This window comes from Bombina bombina, chromosome 3 (assembly GCF_027579735.1).
Source record: "Bombina bombina isolate aBomBom1 chromosome 3, aBomBom1.pri, whole genome shotgun sequence".
In the NCBI taxonomy this organism is placed as follows: domain Eukaryota; kingdom Metazoa; phylum Chordata; class Amphibia; order Anura; family Bombinatoridae; genus Bombina; species Bombina bombina.
In genome coordinates, this window is record NC_069501.1 from 829,962,195 (window position 1) to 829,983,109 (window position 20,915).

A 20,915-nucleotide genomic window follows, 5' to 3' on the forward strand; every position below is an offset into this window, starting at 1 on the left:
CAAGATCACCTTGTGACCAGGTTTTTATAGAGGACGTGCCTTCTTACACTTGTTCACAAAAGTGCCTTTCAAAGTGCTGGAGCCTACAATTTTGAACTTGTAAACTGGAAAGAGCATTTGTGACTGTGAGTACAATAATGGAGGTGCAAGCACTGAAGGGATTCTTTGTATATTGCACTCTTTGGATTGTAAAATTCTACATTAGTACAAATTGTGGTGTTAACAATAACGATAATGTTTTTCAATATGTAGTATAAAACATATTTTTTACTTTTATTAGTGGAAATGTGTATATACTATGTTTAACTTTTGTTTTGGTTTAGTATTTTTTGCACCCATACAGCTCTGTGAAAAGCCTTCTCATGAAATCCTGTGATAACACTGTATATTATAGTTTTTGTTTTTTCACCTTTTTATCATTTACTAATTTAATTGCTTTTTTACTAAATAATAGGCTCTTCTAATAGTTTGAAGTGGCTTAGAAAACCAAGCAAAATAGACAATCGAGCTTCCATGATATTTTTTTCACACATGAATTCTAATGGATTAGATTTCAAATAGTTACAGTACAATTTATTAGGAAAGTGATGTAGGTACTCATTTTATACCAACTTCTTTGATTGAAATGGTTGTAGTCTAGCTCAAAGTTGGCTCTACAGGAATGAGTAAATTACCTTGTCATTGTCTATATTCAATTACTAAAAACCTACAAAACAGAACATTTGTTCATTTATAACGCATTGGCACAAATTCAGAAAAATATAGCCACAATAAAGTATTTTTAACTTATTGGATTTTTGTCTTCCTTTACTAATGTAATGTAAAATTTCAACACAGGAATATAGTTTGCATTATCCTCCTTCTTACATGTTTGTGATTTACCATTAATAATCACACACTCTTTTGGTTTAATCATATGATATACAATGTAAAACACCATCTACATTTTTTTCGTTCTCAAAAGGACACAGAAACAAACATTTTTTTCAGTCATATTTCAGAACTGCAATTAAATACATCAAAGTTACATTAAAATTAGAAAATATTTGTGCATGAAAAACATAAAGCCATAACATTTTGGCCGGAATTTGGTACCAAGGTTTAAAAAAGGCATGGCTTTGTGATTCTGGGGTGAAGGTAGGCACAGTGGCGTCACTAGGGGGTGCGGGCCACCTGGGTGGCACCCTCCAGGGGGTGACACCAAAAAAAAAAAATTTTTTTTTTTTAATGCATAGATAATTTTATTAGAGGGGCTGGCATTTGTGAACATTAGTGGGACTGGGGAAGTTGACACACAATTTTTTTTGCCCCTTGAGCCAGTGCTGCAATTTCAACAAATAGTTTTCCAGGCTGCTTATGCTTGTTTGTACTTTGCTCCTCCCCTGCCCAATTTCACTATGAATGTTGTGGGCGTGCCATGGGGCTTGCAAAGTTGCACTGCTAGCCTAAACCTGCCTGCCTATCTGTGCTCACTGTTCAGTGACATGTGGCCCAGGGCTGTGCACTGACAGACTTGGAACAGAGTCTGAGAGCAGAATTTTCATAGTTTGCACACCTAAACCTTTTCTTCAGTGCTCTGTTTATCTTTCATTTGATGCTCTGCTGAGCCAGGGAGCAGCTCTAGGCATGAGCTTTATAATTAATGCAGTGCAGTTTACATATTTTGTATGTGTGTGTCTGAGTTTTTGTGTGTGTGTGTCTCAGTGTTTTTGTGTGTGTTTTTGTGTGTGTCTGAGTGTGTTTCCGAGTGTTTGTGTGTGCATCTGAGTATGTTTTTAAGTGTGTCTGAGTGTTTGTATGTGTGTGTGCCTGTGTTTTTGTGTGTTTCTGCTTTCTGGGGAGGGGGGGTGACACCATAATTTACCGCACTGGATGACACCAACCCTAGTGACGCCACTGGGTAGGCAATCATTTGTAGAGATATGACCTGGGGAATGGGTGACCTACAGAATGAGCTATCTGTGGTAATCAGGGGCAGTTTTCCTGGAGCATTTAAAAAGAACAGTAAGAAAGTCTTAAAAAGTACTCACTGTTCCAGGATGTTAGTTTATAATCTACAAATTTAGGGAGAATTGTTTTACATAGAGACAGAAGCTCCAGATGAGGTTTTAGTCTGTGAGGTACTTGAAACATTTTGCTTGAAGGATGACTTGCAAATTTACCACACTTTTAACCCCACGTGCAGATGATGTTTTCCAATCATCATTCTTACCCTTTGCCCAATTTATCATTATCTTATGGCTGAATGACAAAGAACTAGAGGTCACTTGTAATTTATCTGTCTCCCTGGTTCTCAGATACAAACGATAATGTTTGTGAGGGATGATGTCACTCAGTTATGAAGAACTTAAATGCAGAGAAACCTTGTAGGCCCTCACATTAGTACATTGGACTATTTATATTTGTTTGAGGTTTAGTCAGGGATAAAAGCTTGAATATTTACTCCAAATCAGTTGTCACTCTCTTTTGGTGTTTTGGGAAGAGGAATATGATCTGTGTGGGTTCCACAAGATACACATCACTGAAAGTAATGTTCAGTTGCAAAAACTACAATAACAATTGCAACTGAGAAATGATTTATCAATGAAAAGGTTACACTGATACTGAAACTACCAAGAAATGTACGTTTGTGATCAACAGGACATAAGGAAACTATGTGTTGGTGGACATTGACAAACCTTATATGGAGAAAGCCAGAAAAAAAATGTACATTAAGTAAAGAAACATTTTTATTATTAAAATACTGTTTTATATTTTAAATTGCTCTTTTTAATTCAAATTAGAAAAACATGCATTTTATGTTTCTTTTGCATAAAAAAGTATTTTCAAAAACCTTTCAATTAAGACTGAAACCAGACTGAAACTAACGGTTTATTAGCTGTTAGGAACATTTCTTACAACTGTATTGGTTGACAGGGCTAAGCCTTTAAAGGTTTTATAACAAATTAAATCTATGCATAACAGAAACATTAATTTGTCAAGCAAAACATAATTCATCAACAATTATAAACATCATATATTCATCCTATTTGCTACACTGGTTGATCTGAAATGGTGACAGAGGAGAAAGATTAGTGATAATTATAATACAGAGATGGCAAGAAACAACTAAGAGAAAGAAATATTGAGGCTGGCACAGTTTACAATTATACATGGAGATGTAAGCTTATTTCAATATAGAGTTTCAGATCTGATTAGATCATAACATATGACTAAAGGCTTGTTAAAGGTAACTTAAAGGACCAGTAAACTTTTAAATTTGCTTGTCTTTTTTATTTAATTGTGTTAAAAACATTTTTTTTAAATGTAAGTTATTATTTTATTTGTATACTTTTGTTTTAATTTGCCTTTAATTTTTTTTTTTTTCCAAACCCCTTTTGTTGTTTTGCCAGCAGTCCTATCGGTTCACACTATCCGGATAGGACTGCGGCTACGCGCAACTCGCAGTTGTGCACTTGTACTATAAGTGAGGATCTGTGATCACACGTAACTTACTCAAAGCGATTTTGCGCATGCGCAGTTGCGCACTTGTAGTACCATAATTGGCGATTAGATCAAATCAGTTTTGCCGCTCTGCAGTCACCTCAGTTAATTTAGCAATTTTGTTACAGAAAAAGAGGTGCTTTCAATACACAAAAAGGTCACTGTATTATGTTGGATAGTAAGAAGAACGGCAAAACAGGAAGTAATTCAAGTAAACGCAGAAACCTTTTACGCATGCGCACACGGACGATTCAATTGCGCATGCGCTCGGAAACGAGCACAGACTAATTAGATAGTCAAAACAAACATGTTTCATAGGTTGAATTTTAAATGAGAGTGAAAGGGATTTTTGAAGGGGCGGAGTTTACATTGAAAGACCGTGAAACAAAAACGGTGAAATATGAGTTTTTTTTTAAATAAAATATTGAAAAAAACAGTTTATCTCAATATTCATGCATATTTTTAAAGATAGCAACAAAAAAACAACAACTACATTTAGAAAAATGTACTGGTCCTTTAACTATAGCAGAAGAAATACTAAGCTAAGTAATATTTTAGTAGTTAGGACATGAAACCCACATTTTTTGTTTCGTGATTCAGATAGAGCATACAATTTTGGACAACTTTCTAATTTACTTTAATTATCTAATTTGCTTCATTTTTTAAATATCCTTTGTTGAAAAGCATATCTAGGTAGGCTCAGCCACTGGGTGCTATTTGCTGATTGATGGCTGCACATATAACATGTATAATCCTTATAATGCTGTTCACATTCAACTTGCCACAATCACACTAAGCATTTTGTTCCCCAATAGATTTGCTCCAGATGGACTACTCTGGAGACGTCATGCCCAGTGTGTGTGTTCAAATCTCATGAATTCAACTTGTTGAAAGCTTGATAAATGGGGTCAAAATGAAGTGAATTTGGTTCTATTAAATTGGATAATATTAAACTTTGCCCCCCCCCCCCCTCCAAACTGTGGATGTGAGCACAACTGGAAAATGATCTTATTATGTTACCCGTTTCCTCTTTCGCTCTCTGATGCACTATGCAGGGTTCTGGATGGGGAGGACAGACACATAAATAAAATAATGTTAAAAAAAAGCCCCCAAAGATTTTGCCATCCCGGCAAGTTTTTGGTCATCAGGTCTTTATCAGTAAAGTATTGTATCTTTTAAAGGGACACTGAACCCAAATTTTTTCTTTCACGATTCAGATAGAGCATGAAATTGTAGGCAACTTTCTAATTTACTCCTAATATCACATTTTCTTTATTCTCTTGGTATCTTTATTTTAAATGCAAGAATGTAAGTTTAGATGGCGGCCCATTTTTGGTGAACAAACTGAGTTGTTCTTGCTGATTGGTGGATAAATTCATCCACCAATAAAAAAGTGCTGTCCAGAGTTTCTGAACTAACAAAAAGCTTAGATGCCTTATTTTTCAAATAAAGATAGCAAGAGAACGAAGAAAAATTGATAATAGGAGTAAATTAGAAAGTTGCTTAAAATTGCATGCTCTATCTGGATCAGAAAAGAAAAAATTTGGGTTCAGTGTCCCTTTAAACTATTCTGCCTCTCAAAGTGATCTAAAAATCAAAATTAAACTTTCACAGAGACTTTTTAAGTTACTTCTATTAAAAAGTTTACATTATTATTTTAATATCCTTCATTGAAAATAATATCTAGGTAGGTTCAGGAGCATCAGCACTACTGGGAGCTAGCTGGTGGTTGGTGGCTACCCATATGCCTCTTGTCATTCAGATATGTTCATCTAGCTCCCAGTAATGCATTGCTGCTTTGGAGTTGACTGATTATATATATGAAGTGTACAGCATGTAGAACAGTGTCAATTTGCTGTCTCCTCAAAATAACTCAACACACAGCCATTAATGTCTAAACCATTGGCAACAAAAGTGAGTACACCCCTGTGGAAATGTCCAAATTGGGCCCAAAGTGTCAATATTTTGTGTGGAGACCATTATTTTCCAGCACTGCCTTAATCCTCTTGGGCATGGAGTTCACCAAAGCTTCACAGGTTGCAACTGGAGTCCTCTTCCACTCCTCCATGATGACATCACAGAGCTGGTGGATGTTAGAGACTTTGCACTCCCCCAACTTCTGTTTGAGGATGCCCCACAGATGCTCAATAGGGTTTAGGTCTAGAGACAGGCTTGGCCAGTCCATCACCTTTACCCTCTTGCTTCTTTAGCAAGGAAGTGGTCTTCTTGGAGGTGTGTTTGGGGTCGTAATGTTGGAATATTGTCCTGCGGCCCAGTCTCCGAAGGGAGGGGATCATGCTTTCCTTCAGTATAAAACAGTACAAGTTGGCATTCATGGTTCCCTCAATGAACTGTAGCTCTCCAGTGCCAGCAGCACTCACGCAGGCCCAGACCATGACACTCCCACCACCATGCTTGACTTTAGGCAAGACACACTTGTCTTTGTACTCCTCACCTGGTTTCCGCCACACACGCTTGAGACCATCTTAAACAAATAAGTTTATCTTGGTCTCATCGGACCACAGGACATGGTCCCAGTAATCCATGTCCTCAGTCTGCTTGTCTTCAGCAAACTGTTTGCGGGCTTTCTTGTGCATCATCTTTAGAAGAGACTTCCTTCTGGGATGACAGCCATGCAGACCAATTTGATGCAGTGTGTGGCATATGGTCTAAGCACTGACAGGCTGACCCCCACCCCTTCAACCTCTGCAGCAATGCTGGCAGCACTCATACGTCTATTTCTCAAAGACAACCTCTGGATATGATGCTGAGCATGTGCACTCAACTTCTTTGGTCGACCATGGCGAGGACTGTTCTGAGTCAAACCTGTCCTGTGAAATCGCTGTATGGTCTTGCCTACCTTGCTGCAGCTCTTGTTTCAGGGTCTTGGCAATCTTCTTATAGCCTAGGCCATCTTTATGTACAGCAACAATTCTTTTTTTCAGATCCTCAGAGAGTTCTTTGCCATGAGGTGCCATGTTGAACTTCCAGTGATTAGTATGAGAGAGTGTGAGAGCGATAACACCAAATTTAACACACTTGCTCCCCATTCACACCTGAGACCTTGTAACACTAACGAGTCACATGACACCGGGTAGTGTTATACAGGCTGTACACTTACTACTTTACATTGTAGCAAAGTGTAATTTCTTCAGTGTTGTCACATAAAAATATATAATAAAATATTTACAAAAATGTGAGGGGTGTACTCACTTTTGTGAAATACTGTACATATTTCAGGGTTCTTATGCAAAACATTTCTTTAAACATCCCTGAAAACAACCCTGACATATGTATTTTTCATTTGTGTCCCTTTTTAAAGGGGCAATATGGTCACCCTAACGTTATAGCAATTTATTTTTTCAGCTTTATGTCCTTTTAACAATATCTAATTTTACTTCTCATAATGACATCATGTAACAGGTTGAATGTTTGGTCCATCTTGCTCTCATGTGAAATTTATAACTTATACAAATAATCTTTCCTAGAACTGAGAGGCCACCTTTAGGTAATGTTGAGGACATTTCCATTTTCTGAACAAACAGCTCAATAAAAACTACCAGCCAACACATTGTTATCAGAGTTACACTGTCTAAGATATTTACTACTGGGCCTTTTATGGAGGATAGTGTACATTAATATAGTATCGCCTTACATATTATTAAAACAGTAATCAACAAAATCAACTGTATTGATATCCATATAGGTTACATCTATGTACAGCAAATAGACAAATCTCCCTTTATTTCATGCCCTACTTTGTAACGTGACCAGTTTATATGAACATAGTTTCTTGATGATTTCTTTACCTTTATTTTTTAAAATCCAGCTGTGCATTTGTAGATAATTTGGCACAACCTCATGTGGCTTTAAATTTAGCTTTGTACTCAACATTAACCTAGATTTTATGATAGAATACAGCTGAGCAGAAATTCAAGAATGGGTATAAAGTATCCCTAAATAGCAAAGTTTATCTTTTGTACATGTGACGATGTGTTGTTTATATAACTATCCATGACTTCCTCTACATAAATAGAAATAACCAATTCTAGGGAGTACATTCCAATACAAGTGTTTCTAAATAAAGAAAATCATGGGTTTCTGAGTTCTTTTTTGTTTAGATTCCGTGCTCATCACGTTATTCCAGGAGGCTAGAAGAACAATGTGCTTAGTATTAAAAGCAGAAGTGCCTTGTAGCTTGAAATGTTTGATATGAAAACAGAAAAAAATACGGAGAAAACAGAACACTTGTCATTAGTACAAGCACGACATCCACAGACTGATTAATGATTTCATGTTTCTACCTTTCACATGGGAACTTCACTAATAAAAGATTTGTAACTTTCCTAATCATGTTTAAAAAAGGACATAAAATACCTTTTCCTTTTCTTTAAAAAAATGTTGCTTGTCCCATGCTTCTTAGGAGGCCAAAAAACACATTCAGTAACCTGCAAATGCTGTAAATCAAATAGCTAGTTTAGGCAATTTGCAACATTGTGAGATCCTAGGTTAATGATGTTGCTTTTTGCATTACTACAGAGTGTGGGGCAAAGTGGATCGCTAGCAGTAACGCACAAGCAAAAAGGGGTTTATCACAGGTGTTTGCGCACTTCCGGATGTAGTGCTCGTATTACAAGTTGAAAGTAAATGGGATAGGTGAGCGCAATTTAAGTTAACGCGAGTCGGGATAGTGCGTTCTCAGAGCTCCAACAAGAAAGTGTCACAAAACACATCAAAAATACATTGAAAACTACAGTTACATTTATAGCAACACTATCTAATATATATATATTTTTTTTTTAAATGCACAAAAGTTATAACGACTCAAAGATATGAGGTCTCAGGTGTTAGGGAAAAAAGGCAGGCAAAGGGATTTAACATTCAGATACATATATGTCTAAAGATGTATATGTATGAAGATGTATATGTATGTGTATGTATATATACATATATATATATATATATATATATATATATATATACATACATATATATATATATATATATATATATATATATATATATATATATATATATATAATATATATATATATATATATACATACATACAGTATCTCACAAAAGTGAGTACACCCTCACATTTTTGTAAATATTTTATTATATCTTTTTATGTGACAACACTGAAGAAATGACACTTTGCTACAATGTAAAGTAGTGAGTGTACAGTTTGTATAACAGTGTAATTTTGCTGTCTCCTCAAAATAACTCAACACACAGCCATTAATGTCAAAACCATGGGCAACAAATGTGAGTACACCCCTAAGTGGAAATGTCCAAATTGGGCCCAATTAGCCATTTTCACTCCCCATTGTAATGTGACTCGTTAGTGTTACAAGGTCTCAGGTGTGAATGGGGAACAAGTGTGTTAAATTTGGTGTTATCACTCTCACACTATCTCATACTGGTCACTAAAAGTTCAACATGGCACCTCATGGCAAAGAACTCTCTGAGGATCTGAAAAAAATAATTTTTGCTCTACATAAAGATGGCCTAGGCTATAAGAAGATTGCCAAGACCCTGAAACAAGAGCTGCTGCATGGTAGGCAAGGCAATACAGCGGTTTCACAGGACAGGTTCCACTCATAACAGGCCTCGTCATGGTCGACCAAAGAAGTTGAGTGCACATGCTCAGCGTCATATCCAGAGGTTGTCTTTGGGAAATATACATATGAGTGCTGCAAGCATTGCTGCAGAGGTTGAAGGGGCGTGGGGTCAACCTGTCCGTGCTTAGACCATACACCACACACTGCATCAAATTGGTCTGCATGACTGTTGTCCTAGAAGGAAGCCTCTTCTAAAGAGGATGCACAAGAAAGCCTGCAAACAGTTTGCTAAAGACAGGCAGAATAAGGATTACTGGAACCATGTCCTGTGGTCCGATGAGACCAAGACAAAGATATCTGGTTAAGATGGTGTCAAGCGTGTGTGGCGGCAACCAGGTGAGGAGTACAAAGACAAGTGTGCCTTGCCTAAAGTCAAGCATGGAGGTGGGAGTGTCATGGTCTGGGCCTGCATGAGTGCTGCCAGCACTAGGGAGCTACAGTTCATTGAGGGAACCATGAATGCCAACTTGTACTGTGACATACTGAAGCAGAGCATGATCCCCTCCCTTCAGAGACTGGGCCGCAGGGCAGTATTCCAACATGATAATGACCCCAAACACACCTCCAAGACGACCACTGCCTTGCTAAAGAAGCTGAGGGTAAAGGTGATGGACTGGCGAAGCATGTCTCTAGACCTAAACCCTATTGAGCATCTGTGGGGCATCCTCAAATGAAAGGTGGGGAAACGCAAAATCCACCAGCTCCGTGATGTCATCATGGAGGAGTGGAAGAGGAGACCAGTGGCAACCTGTGAAGCTCTGGTGAACTCCATGCCCAAGAGGGTTATGGCAATGCTGGAAAATAATGGTCTCCACACAAAATATTGACACTTTGGGCCAAATTTGGACATTTCCACTTAGGGGTGTACTCACTTTTGTTGCCAATGGTTTAGACATTAATTTTTTAAATTATTTTGAGGGGACAGCAAATTGACACTGTTATACAGGCTGTACACTCACTACTTTACATTGTAGCAAAGTGACATTTCTCCAGTGTTGTCACATGAAAAGATATAATACAATATTTAAAAAAATGTGAGGGGTGTACTCACTTTTGTTAAATATTATATATATTTATAATTATGTTTATATATGCGTACGAATGTATTTATGTATGTGTTTAAATGTAGTTATGGACATATGTACACATATAAACACATAAGTACATATGTATATATATTTATATAGACATATAAAGAATTGCAGATATATGGCTACTGTTTAAAATTTGTGCTGTTTCACATTCTCCCTATCCACTAGCCAAAAAGAAAATTCTGATACCCGTGAATGCTTCAAATCAAATATCTGGTATAAGGGGCAGCCTTAGCATTGATGGGCCCTGAGCAAGACAAATTTGTGAGGCTCCTAAACTGAGATGCCTTATTCCCATCCTTCTGTATGACTTTTCCCCTATATGGTATACCCTTGTCCAGCATTCAGTGTGTCCTATATAAAGAATAAAACAATATATATCACACCCTCTGATACCATAAACACTTCTTCATAAGCTAAATACAGGATGAACATTGCACCTTCTCATACCCTCACCCATAATGACAGTGTGATTTCCCACATAGAGCAAAGCCTGGGCAGATACCCCTCTTGCCCTGTCCAAAGGGTAGGCCTGGCTGGCTCAGGTAATTTGCTCCATTTTGAAAAACTAGGTTATGGATTTTGCTGTATGGTCTCCGTAGGGGGCATTTTATAAAGTACAATTTTTACATAAAATGTAGGTGTATTTACTCTTCCTTACCTGTATACAGATGCACTCTTGAGATATAAATTATATTTTTCTTCAGCAGGTAGACCATCCATCATAAAATAAAAAATAAGGAAATTGCTCTGGCCTGGTGAAGGAGCAAGTAGACGGGATTTTTCAAGCATATAGGTGTAAACTCTGGCTGAAATTGAAACATATGTCAATGTAGTTATTTCAATGCTATTACAATTTTTTGTTTTTAGATGCATATCAGCATAGTACACATTAGATATTTGTCTAAAATAATATAGTCAGGTTCACATTTCTATACAATTCCACCTGTGTGATAACCTGTAAGAAAGAAAATAATTGATATATGCAATTTCATTTTAGACTAAATACTTTCAAACTATGCAACAGAACACAATGGACAGCTAATTTGTTTTAGTAAGAAGGAGTATGAAAGCATGAAATCTGCAGGCCCAGTATATGTGTTTAGTTAAAGTATGAAAGGTTTGCGCTCCAGGAGGTCAGATACTCCAGGAGATCAGATATAGAGGCCCATTTATCAAGCTCCGTATGGAGCTTGTGGGCCCGTGTTTCTGTCGAGTCTTCAGACTCCCCAGAAACAGCAGCTATGAAGCAGCGGTCTAAAGACCGCTGCTCCATAACCCTGTCCGCCTGCTCTGAGCAGGCAGACAGGAATCGCCACAACTCAATCAGATTGAGTACAATCTGATTAATTGACACCTCCCTGCTGGCGGCCGATTGGTCGCGAGTCTGCAGGGGGCGGCGTTGCACCAGCAGCTCTTGTGAGCTGCTGGTGCAATGCTGAATATGGAGAACATATTGCTCTTCGCGTTCAGTGATGTCTGTCGGACCTGATCCGCACTGTTGGATCAGGTCCGACAGACATTTGATAAATAGGTCTCCTTGGGTTCATATCTCTGAGGCAAGTGTGAGCAAACAGCCTCTGCTAAACCTCACATTAGCATGACAGATAAATAGACTGTAACACTGCATGCTATTTATACTATTGAATGTTTGTTATAGAGAAGGTTGTGCATGTGAAAGGGATGGGGCTGGTGTGTATGAGTATATTTAGGGTAGCAGCTGGGTCACAGTAGAGGATAAAGGAGTAAAAGAATATACAGACCAATTCTAAACTGATACCTCAATAGATTTTTCATATTGAGTAAATATGTTGGTCATTTTAGGTCAGGTATGACAACTGTAGAGAGGCTCTTCTTTCTAAATGTGCAATTTACAATTCTTTAGAGGGAGCATATATCAGGCTAGAGGGGATTTATAGGACAATAGGGGAGTCAGTATGGACTGCACCATAGGACAATAGGGGAGTCAGTATGGACTGCACCATAGGACAATAGGGGAGTCAGTATGGACTGCACCATAGGACAATAGGGGAGTCAGTATGGACTGCACCATAGGACAATAGGGGAGTCAGTATGGACTGCACCTTTATGTACTCCTTAAAAAGTTGATTTTGAAAACACTATTTTACAGTTGGCTTAGCAGAAATGTAAAGACTCTCCAAGTATTTAAATGCTGTAAATATGAGTACAACTGTTTATTCCGTTTACGTGTTATTATTTTATTAAGGGGGAATTCTAAATCAACAACGTAATGCTCTAAATCATTTGAGCATTTAATATTGATATTACTGATCATACATTAGTATGTGTAAAGGGGGGTTACACACAAGGTGCATGCAGATCCCAAATGAGACGGAACTTTATGGGCTCCATTTATCAGGCAGCAGATGCTGCTTTGGAGGCCCATCTTTCCAGGCTCGCCTAAAACGAAAGTTAAGAAGCAGCAGCCGTAAGACCGCTGCTCCTTAAAGAGACATGAAATTCAAAAATGTACTTTTAGGAATCAGATACAGCATACCATTTTAAACAATTTCCCAATTTACTTCTATTATCTAATTTGCTTCATTCTCTTTGTATCCTTTGTTAAAAGGCATATCTAGGTAGGCTCAGGAGCTGGGATATAGCTGCTGATTGGTGGCTACACATATATGCCTCTTGTGATTGGCTTACCAATGTGTTCAGCAAGCTCCCAATAGTGCATTGGTGTTCCTTAAAAAAAAGGATATCAAGAGATGAAGCAAAATGTATATAGACGTAAATTGGAAAGTTGTTTACAAATGTATGCTCTGATCTGAATCATGGAAGAAAAAAATTGTGTTTCATGTCCCTTTAACCTCTTTGCCACCTAAAAGATATGATCAAGATGATTGACAGCCCCTGCTATCATATACTGTCCGTCTGCAGAGATTTCCTGCCGACATGATTCGCTACAGCAACATTTGTTAAATTTAGCCCTATGTATTAAACTATGATTGAATTTAGATTAGTAATACAAAAATGATGTGGTCTAACAATTTCAATGAAGATGCCTTTTGGAGCACCCCTACGTGTATTGTTATTTTAAAAAACTTTTAATGAAAACATATTATTTTAATTTCATTTTAAAACCTGTTATGTTGAGTGCAGATAAACAAACTACAATGGAGTGATTTAAAGGGACATGAAACCCAACATTTTTATTGTAAGATTCAAATAGGTCATGCAATTTTAAACAACTTTCTAATTTACTTCTAATATAAAATTGTCTTTGTTCTTTCGGTATCCTTTTTTAAAAATCAGGGAGGTACACTCAGGAACATTCATGTGTCTGCATTACTAAATGGCAGTGGTTTTGCAAGAATGTTATACATTTGCAAGATCATTAAATGGCACTGTTTGTTCTTGCCATGTAGTGCTCCAAGCATGTGCATGTTACATATCTAGGTATCCCTTCAACAAAGAATACAATGAGAACAAAGCAAATTTGATCATAGAAGTATATTGGAAACTTTTAAAAAATGGTAAGTTCAAAATTGGACTTTTACAGGACATAAAAGAAAACACACAACTGCAAATAAATAACACACAGCAGGAAATAAATTACAAAGAGATAGCACTAAAAATTGCAATAAAAATAATAATAAAACATAGCACTACTAAAATAAATGTACACAAAAAACATAGATTAACTGCAATGTAGAATACAAAACACAAAAATAATTTCAAAGTGGTAAAAAAGCGTCTCTATTAGAAGGAGCTTGAAGATATTAGAATATCAAATTCCTCAAAGACCATTTGAAACGCGTTGCTTCTATTTTTGGTGGATACAGGCCACAGTAGTCTGAACTTTCAGACACAAGAGATTTTAATTCCGGCTTCAAGAAAGCGGAAGCTGCAACGGCTGAAACAGCTAAAATACCCCGATTTCACAGACGGTGTGTTCTTTGGTAAGAGGATCTTAGTGGGAGCGGATAGCAGAGCTTTATACTGTAAGTTTGGATATACACTTTATTAGAAAATTCCAACACTACCTTGAGAAAAGTTTATATTCTACCTTTTACAGAGGACACTGTGCATACAGCACAATATCTGCACTTTGCATTCAACGCTAAGACTGCTCATTGCATATTCTGGAACATCATTTGCACTAAAGAAAGGAATTTGATATCCTAAATCTTCAAGTTCCTTTTAATAGAGACGCTTTTTTACCTCTGAAATTATTAATTTTTAGTGCTATCTCTTTGTAATTTATTTACTGCTGTGTGTTATTTATTTGCAGTTGTGTGTTTTCTTTATATGTCCTGTAAAAGTCCAATTTCGTTTTTTTATTTGTGACTGCATCTATCTGTGCACTTAGTGGGTTTTATCTTTTCCTTCTTCTTGTTTCAAGACTTATTAGCCTTTGTTTTATGTTGTATGTTTCTATGTCTTATGTTATATGTCTTGAGATACCCATTTTTATATGAAATGAAAGAATGTTTGTTTAATTTGTTGTATTACGTAATTTGGTGTATTAAATTATATGATATAACATTTTTAATAGCCTTCAATTTAGCCACATATATTTTATATTATACAAAAAAAATTCTCTTTAGTGTTATTTATGCTTTATATTGCACTCTATTTTTATTTCCGAGTCTTAATTATACATTACTTAAATCTGTTTGGATATATGCTATAGCTGTGTTTCTCGGTGTTTAAACTAGCGCAAATAGGTTTATTTTTTATCTTGTGTACTTTTTAGTAAAATTTGTTTTAGGGATTTTTACTTACCTTATTTGTTTGCATATAACTAGACATTTTTATTTCCAGCGCTGTATCCACCCCATTTTTTAAAAGCTTCCTTTCTGGTACCCTGCAGTATTCTTGGAGTCTGTATCAGTGTAATTGTAGTTATGTATCAGTACTATGAGCGGCTGCCTGCCTAACTTGTCAAATAGAATGTCCAAATTAAAATATTAATGATTATTAGTTCTCATCCAGATCAAACAAACAAGAACTCCTTGCTGACAATGCCTTGGTTAATTTGGGACAAATAAGCAAAACTCATATAGATGATTATCTATTTGCAGAATCTATTGTTAAAGGGACATTAAACACTAGATTATCTATTTGCAGAATCTATTGTTAAAGGGACATTAAACACTAAATACATGTTAGATAGAATGATGCATTCAAAGAAAATATTAGTCCATGAGTAACATGTAGATGTATTTTTTTAAAGTTTCATTAGTTGTTTAAAAAGTGACAAAATAAGTGTAAAGTTTTAGTGTCTATAAAACACTGGTAGCTGCCATGTTGTAACTTGTGTTACCTTCTCTGCTGTGGCCAATTAGGGTCAGTTATAAATAGGTCACTAGAGTGTGCAGCCAATGGTTGTGCTGGATTTAACAGTGTTCTGCACTTCCATTTCTAACAGGAATTGAAAAGATCACAATTTCAGAATGGAATTACAGGCAAAGAGGACAAAATAAATAATGAAAGTATATTGCAGATCTTTTTTATATATACAATTTTTCATTTTATATTACCATCTCAAAGTGTTTAATGTCAATTTAATGCTCTATTTTTATTGTTAATGTGATTCCTGTTGATCGAATATTGCAAATTCTGCTTAGTTGCTCATAAAAAACCTAACATTGCAACAATAAACCAATTCTTTCTTTTTTATTAAAAAAAATAACATGTTTTAACATTGAAAATAAAAAAGTACAAAAATGATTTCACAATTTATTGTGTCTATGGGGCCGAATTATTATTGTGCAAGCGGACATAATCCGATATTGTGGGTCATGTCCACTGCACATCGATAAATGCCGACAGCATACGCTCTCAGCATTTATCATTGCACCAGCAGTTCTTATGAACTGCTGGTGCAATGCCACCCTCTGCAGATTCGTGGCCAATCAGCCACGAGCAGGAGCTGTCAATCAACCCAATCGTATTCGATAGGGTTGATTTCTGGCGATGTCTCTCCGTCGCCTCAGAGCAGGCGGACAGGTTATGGAGCAGCAGTCTTTAGACAGCTGCTTCATAACTTGCGTTTCCGGCGAGCCTGAAGGCTCGCCAGAAACACGGGGCATCAATCTCCATATGGAGCTTGATAAATATGCCCCTATATCTGAATATACAGGTACAAAGGCTCAGGACCAGAAAACATTTGGATTTTTAAATAGTTTTAGAATCTGTAAGTGGGACAGCTTGGAGAGGGGATGGGACTGAAGTGTAAACAACAATATCTTACATCATTTAGGAAATGTCATAAGACAGCTTATATATGCAAAGGTAATTTTTTATAACTTTCATACTTTGTTACATAGTATGATCAGAAAGATAGTGCAGTGCTGTAATCAGAAAGGCCATGTCATTAAATAAATATAGACTAGCTGTTGCACGTCACTGTAAGGCAGGCATGATATATTACATTATTACATTCATTTGTTTGCATAAAAAAACTAATAGTAGCAGACATCACCAAGAATAATATAATACTGTATTATTGATACCTTTGTTCATTATGTTTACTATTCTTCTCTATCAATAAGTAGACAGAATTATTCAGCCAACCGTAGTGATTCTCATACGTAGGCAGAGAAGATTGTAACTTACTGGCAGGTAAAAACTGTCATTTTTAATAATATTCATTTTACAGTCTTAAATACAGCCTTATTTTTCTGTTAACTTGTACACTTACTTACTGTGTTAATTCTGGGAATGTATCACACACAGTATTTATTCCTATTTCTTATTACAAATTCCTGATGCCCTGCCAAGAGCAAATACAGCTAAACTGACTCACTAATAAACACTCTCACCTAGATTACGAGTTGTGCGTTCGTGTTTTAACGTTGAAAAAATTGTCATTTCAGCGTTAAAACAGCACTGCAGCAATTACAAGTCGTGTTTGTATAGAGGTACCGCAAACTGTTTAGCCTGTAACGCAACATCAGTCCCGGACTCATAAAAATGAAGTTTTCTAGCGCTGCCATTATTTGCGGTGAGGCTAATAAGTTTGCGTTACACCCTATACCGACAAGATCCGTTCTGCGACATCGCCGCCACTATACTAATGTTATTAACCCCTAAACCGCTGCCCTACCACATCGCAAACACTATCGGCTAGATTTAGAGTTTGGCGTTAGCCGTCAAAACCAGCGTTAGAGGCTCCTAACGCTGGTTTTGGGCTACCGCTGGTATTTAGAGTCTTGTGGGTAAGGGTCTAACGCTCACTTTGCAGCCGCGACTTTTCCATACCGCAGATCCCCCTACGCCATTTGCGTATCCTATCTTTTCAATAGGATCTTTCTAACGCCGTTATTTAGAGTCTTGGCTGAAGTGAGCGTTAGAAATCTAACGACAAAACTCCAGCAGCAGAAAAAAGTCAGGAGTTAAGAGCTTTCTGGGCTAACGCCGGTTCATAAAGCTCTTAACTACTGTGCTCTAAAGTACACTAACACCCATAAACTACCTATGTACCCCTAAACCGAGGTCCCCCCACATCGCCGCCACTCTAATAAATTGTTTTAACCCCTAATCTGCCGACCACACACCGCCGCCACCTACGTTATCCCTATGTACCCCTAATCTGCTGCCCCTAACACTGCCGACCCCTATATTATATTTATTAACCCCTAATCTGCCGCCCCCAATGTTGCTGCTACCTTACCTACAATTATTAACCCCTAATCTGCCAACTGGACCTCATCGCTACTATAATAAAGTTATTAACCCCTAATCCGCCTCACTCACGCCTCAATTACCCTATAATAAATAGTATTAACCCCTAATCTGCCCTCCCTAACATCGCGAGCACCTAACTTCAAGTATTAACCACTAATCTGCTGACTGGACCTCACCGCTACTATAATACATTTATTAACCCCTAAAGCTAAGTCTAACCCTAACACTAACACCCCCCTAAATTAAATATAATTTAAATCTAATGAAATAAATTAACTCTTATTAAATAAATTATTCCTATTTAAAGCTAAATACTTACCTGTAAAATAAACCCTAATATAGCTACAATAAAACAAATAATTATATTGTAGCTATTTTAGGATTTATATTTATTTTACAAGCAACTTTGTATTTATTTTAACCAGGTACAATAGCTATTAAATAGTTAATAACTATTTAATAGCTACCTAGTTAAAATAATTACAAAATTACCTGTAAAATAAATCCTAACCTAAGTTACAATTAAACCTAACACTACACTATCAATAAATTAATTAAATAAAATACCTACAATTAAATCTAACACTACACTATCAATAAATTAATTACATGAAATACCTACAAATAAAAACAATTAAATAAACTAACTAAAGTACAAAAAATAAAAAAAGCTAAGTTACAAAAAATAAAAAAATTAATTACAAACATAATAAAAATATTACAACAATTTTAAGCTAATTACACCTACTCTAAGCCCCCTAATAAAATAACAAAGCCCCCCAAAATAAAAAATGCCCTACCCTATTCTAAAATTAAAATAGAAAAGCTCTTTTACCTTACCAGCCCTTAAATGGGCCTTTTGCGGGGCATGCCCCAAAGAATTCAGCTCTTTTTCCTGTAAAAATAAACACAATACCCCCCCAACATTACAACCCACCACCCACATACCCCTAATCTAACCCAAACCCCCCTTAAATAAACCTAACACTAAGCCCCTGAAGATCTTCCTACCTTATCTTCACCACACCGGGTATCACCGATCCGTCTAGGCTCTGAAATCTTCATCCAAGCCCAAGCGGGGGCTGGAGATCCATCATCCAGCTGAAGTCTTCTATCAAGCGGCAAGAAGAAGTCCAGAAGAGGCTCCAAAGTCTTCATCCTATCCAGGTAGAAGAGGAGATCCAGACCGGCAACCATCTTCATCCAAGCGGCATCTTCTATCTTCATCCGATGACGAGCGGCTCCATCTTCAAGACTTCCGGCGCGGATCCATCCTCTTCTTGTGATGTCCTAAGTCCGAATGAAGGTTCCTTTAAATGACGTCATCCAAGATGGCGTCCCTCGAATTCCGATTGGCTGATAGGATTCTATCAGCCAATCGGAATTAAGGTTGGGAAATTCTGATTGGCTGATTGAATCAGCCAATCGGATTGATCAGCCAATAGAATGTGAGCTCAATCTGATTGGCTGATTGGATCAGCCAATCGGATTGAACTTGAATCTGATTGGCTGATTCCATCAGCCAATCAGATTTTTCCTACCTTAATTCCGATTGGCTGATAGAATCCTATCAGCCAATCGCAATTCGAGGGACACCATCTTGGATGATGTCATTTAAAGGAACCTTCATTCGGACTTAGGACGTCGGAAGAAGAGGATGGATCCGCGCCGGACGTCTTGAAGATGGAGCCGCTTGGATGAAGATGGTTGCGGGTCCAGATCTCCTCTTCTTCCCGGATAGGATGAAGACTTTGGAGCCTCTTCTGGACTTCTTCTTACCGCTTGATAGAAGACTTCAGCCGGATGATGGATCTCCAGCCCCCGCTTGGGCTTGGATGAAGATTTCGGAGCCTGGACGGATCGGTGATACCCGGTGTGGTGAAGATAAGGTAGGAAGATCTTCAGGGGCTTAGTGTTAGGTTTATTTAAGGGGGGTTTGGGTTAGATTAGGGGTATGTGGGTAGTGGGTTGTAATGTTGGGGGGGGTATTGTGTTTATTTTTACAGGCAAAAGAGCTGAATTCATTGGGGCATGCCCCGCAAAAGGCCATTTTAAGGGCTGGTAAGGTAAAAGAGCTTTTCTATTTTAATTTTAGAATAGGGTAGGGCATTTTTTTATTTTGGGGGGCTTTGTTATTTTATTAGGGGGCTTAGAGTAGGTGTAATTAGCTTAAAGTTGTTGCAATATTTTTATTATGTTTGTAATTATTTTTTTTATTTTTTGTAACTTAGCTTTTTTTATTTTTTGTACTTTAGATAGTTTATTTAATTGTATTTATTTGTAGGTATTTCATGTAATTAATTTATTGATAGTGTAGTGTTAGATTTAATTTTAGGTATTTTCTTTAATTAATTTATTGATAGTGTTGTGTTAGGTTTAATTGTAACTTAGGTTAGGATTTATTTTACAGGTAATTTTGTAATTATTTTATCTAGGTAGCTATTAAATAGTTATTAACTATTTAATAGCTATTGTACCTGGTTAAAATAATTACAAAGTTGCCTGTAAAATAAATATTAGTCCTAAAATAGCTACAATATAATTATAATGTACACTGTGTGCAGAATTATTAGGCAAATTAGTATTTTGACCACATCATCCTCTTTATGTATGTTGTCTTACTCCAAGTTGTATAGGCTCGAAAGCCTGCTACCAATTAAGCATATTAGGTGATGTGCATCTCTGTAATGAGAAGGGGTGTGGTCTAATGACATCAACACCCTATATCAGGTGTGCATAATTATTAGGCAACTTCCTTTCCTTTGGCAAAATGGGTCAAAAGAAGGACTTGACAGGCTCAGAAAAGTAAAAAATAGTGAGATATCTTGCAGAGGGATGCAGCACTCTTAAAATTGCAAAGCTTCTGAAGCGTGATCATCGAACAATCAAGCGTTTCATTCAAAATAGTCAACAGGGTCGCAAGAAGCGTGTGGAAAAACCAAGGCGCAAAATAACTGCCCATGAACTGAGAAAAGTCAAGCGTGCAGCTGCCAAGATGCCAATTGCCACACGTTTGGCCATATTTCAGAGCTGCAAAATCACTGGAGTGCCCAAAAGC

The 20,915-nt window shown here is 37.0% G+C and overlaps 1 protein-coding gene across 1 annotated transcript in view; it reads right to left on the reverse strand.

Moving 5' to 3' along the window:
- The window catches only part of MYO16 (myosin XVI), a 944,954-nt gene that overhangs the window by 427,186 nt on the left and 496,853 nt on the right, over positions 1-20,915 (reverse strand). The window contains exon 15 of the mRNA XM_053707787.1: positions 10,860-11,007. Within this exon, the coding sequence (XP_053563762.1) occupies positions 10,860-11,007 (148 nt within the window). The remainder of the gene's footprint in view (positions 1-10,859; positions 11,008-20,915) is intronic.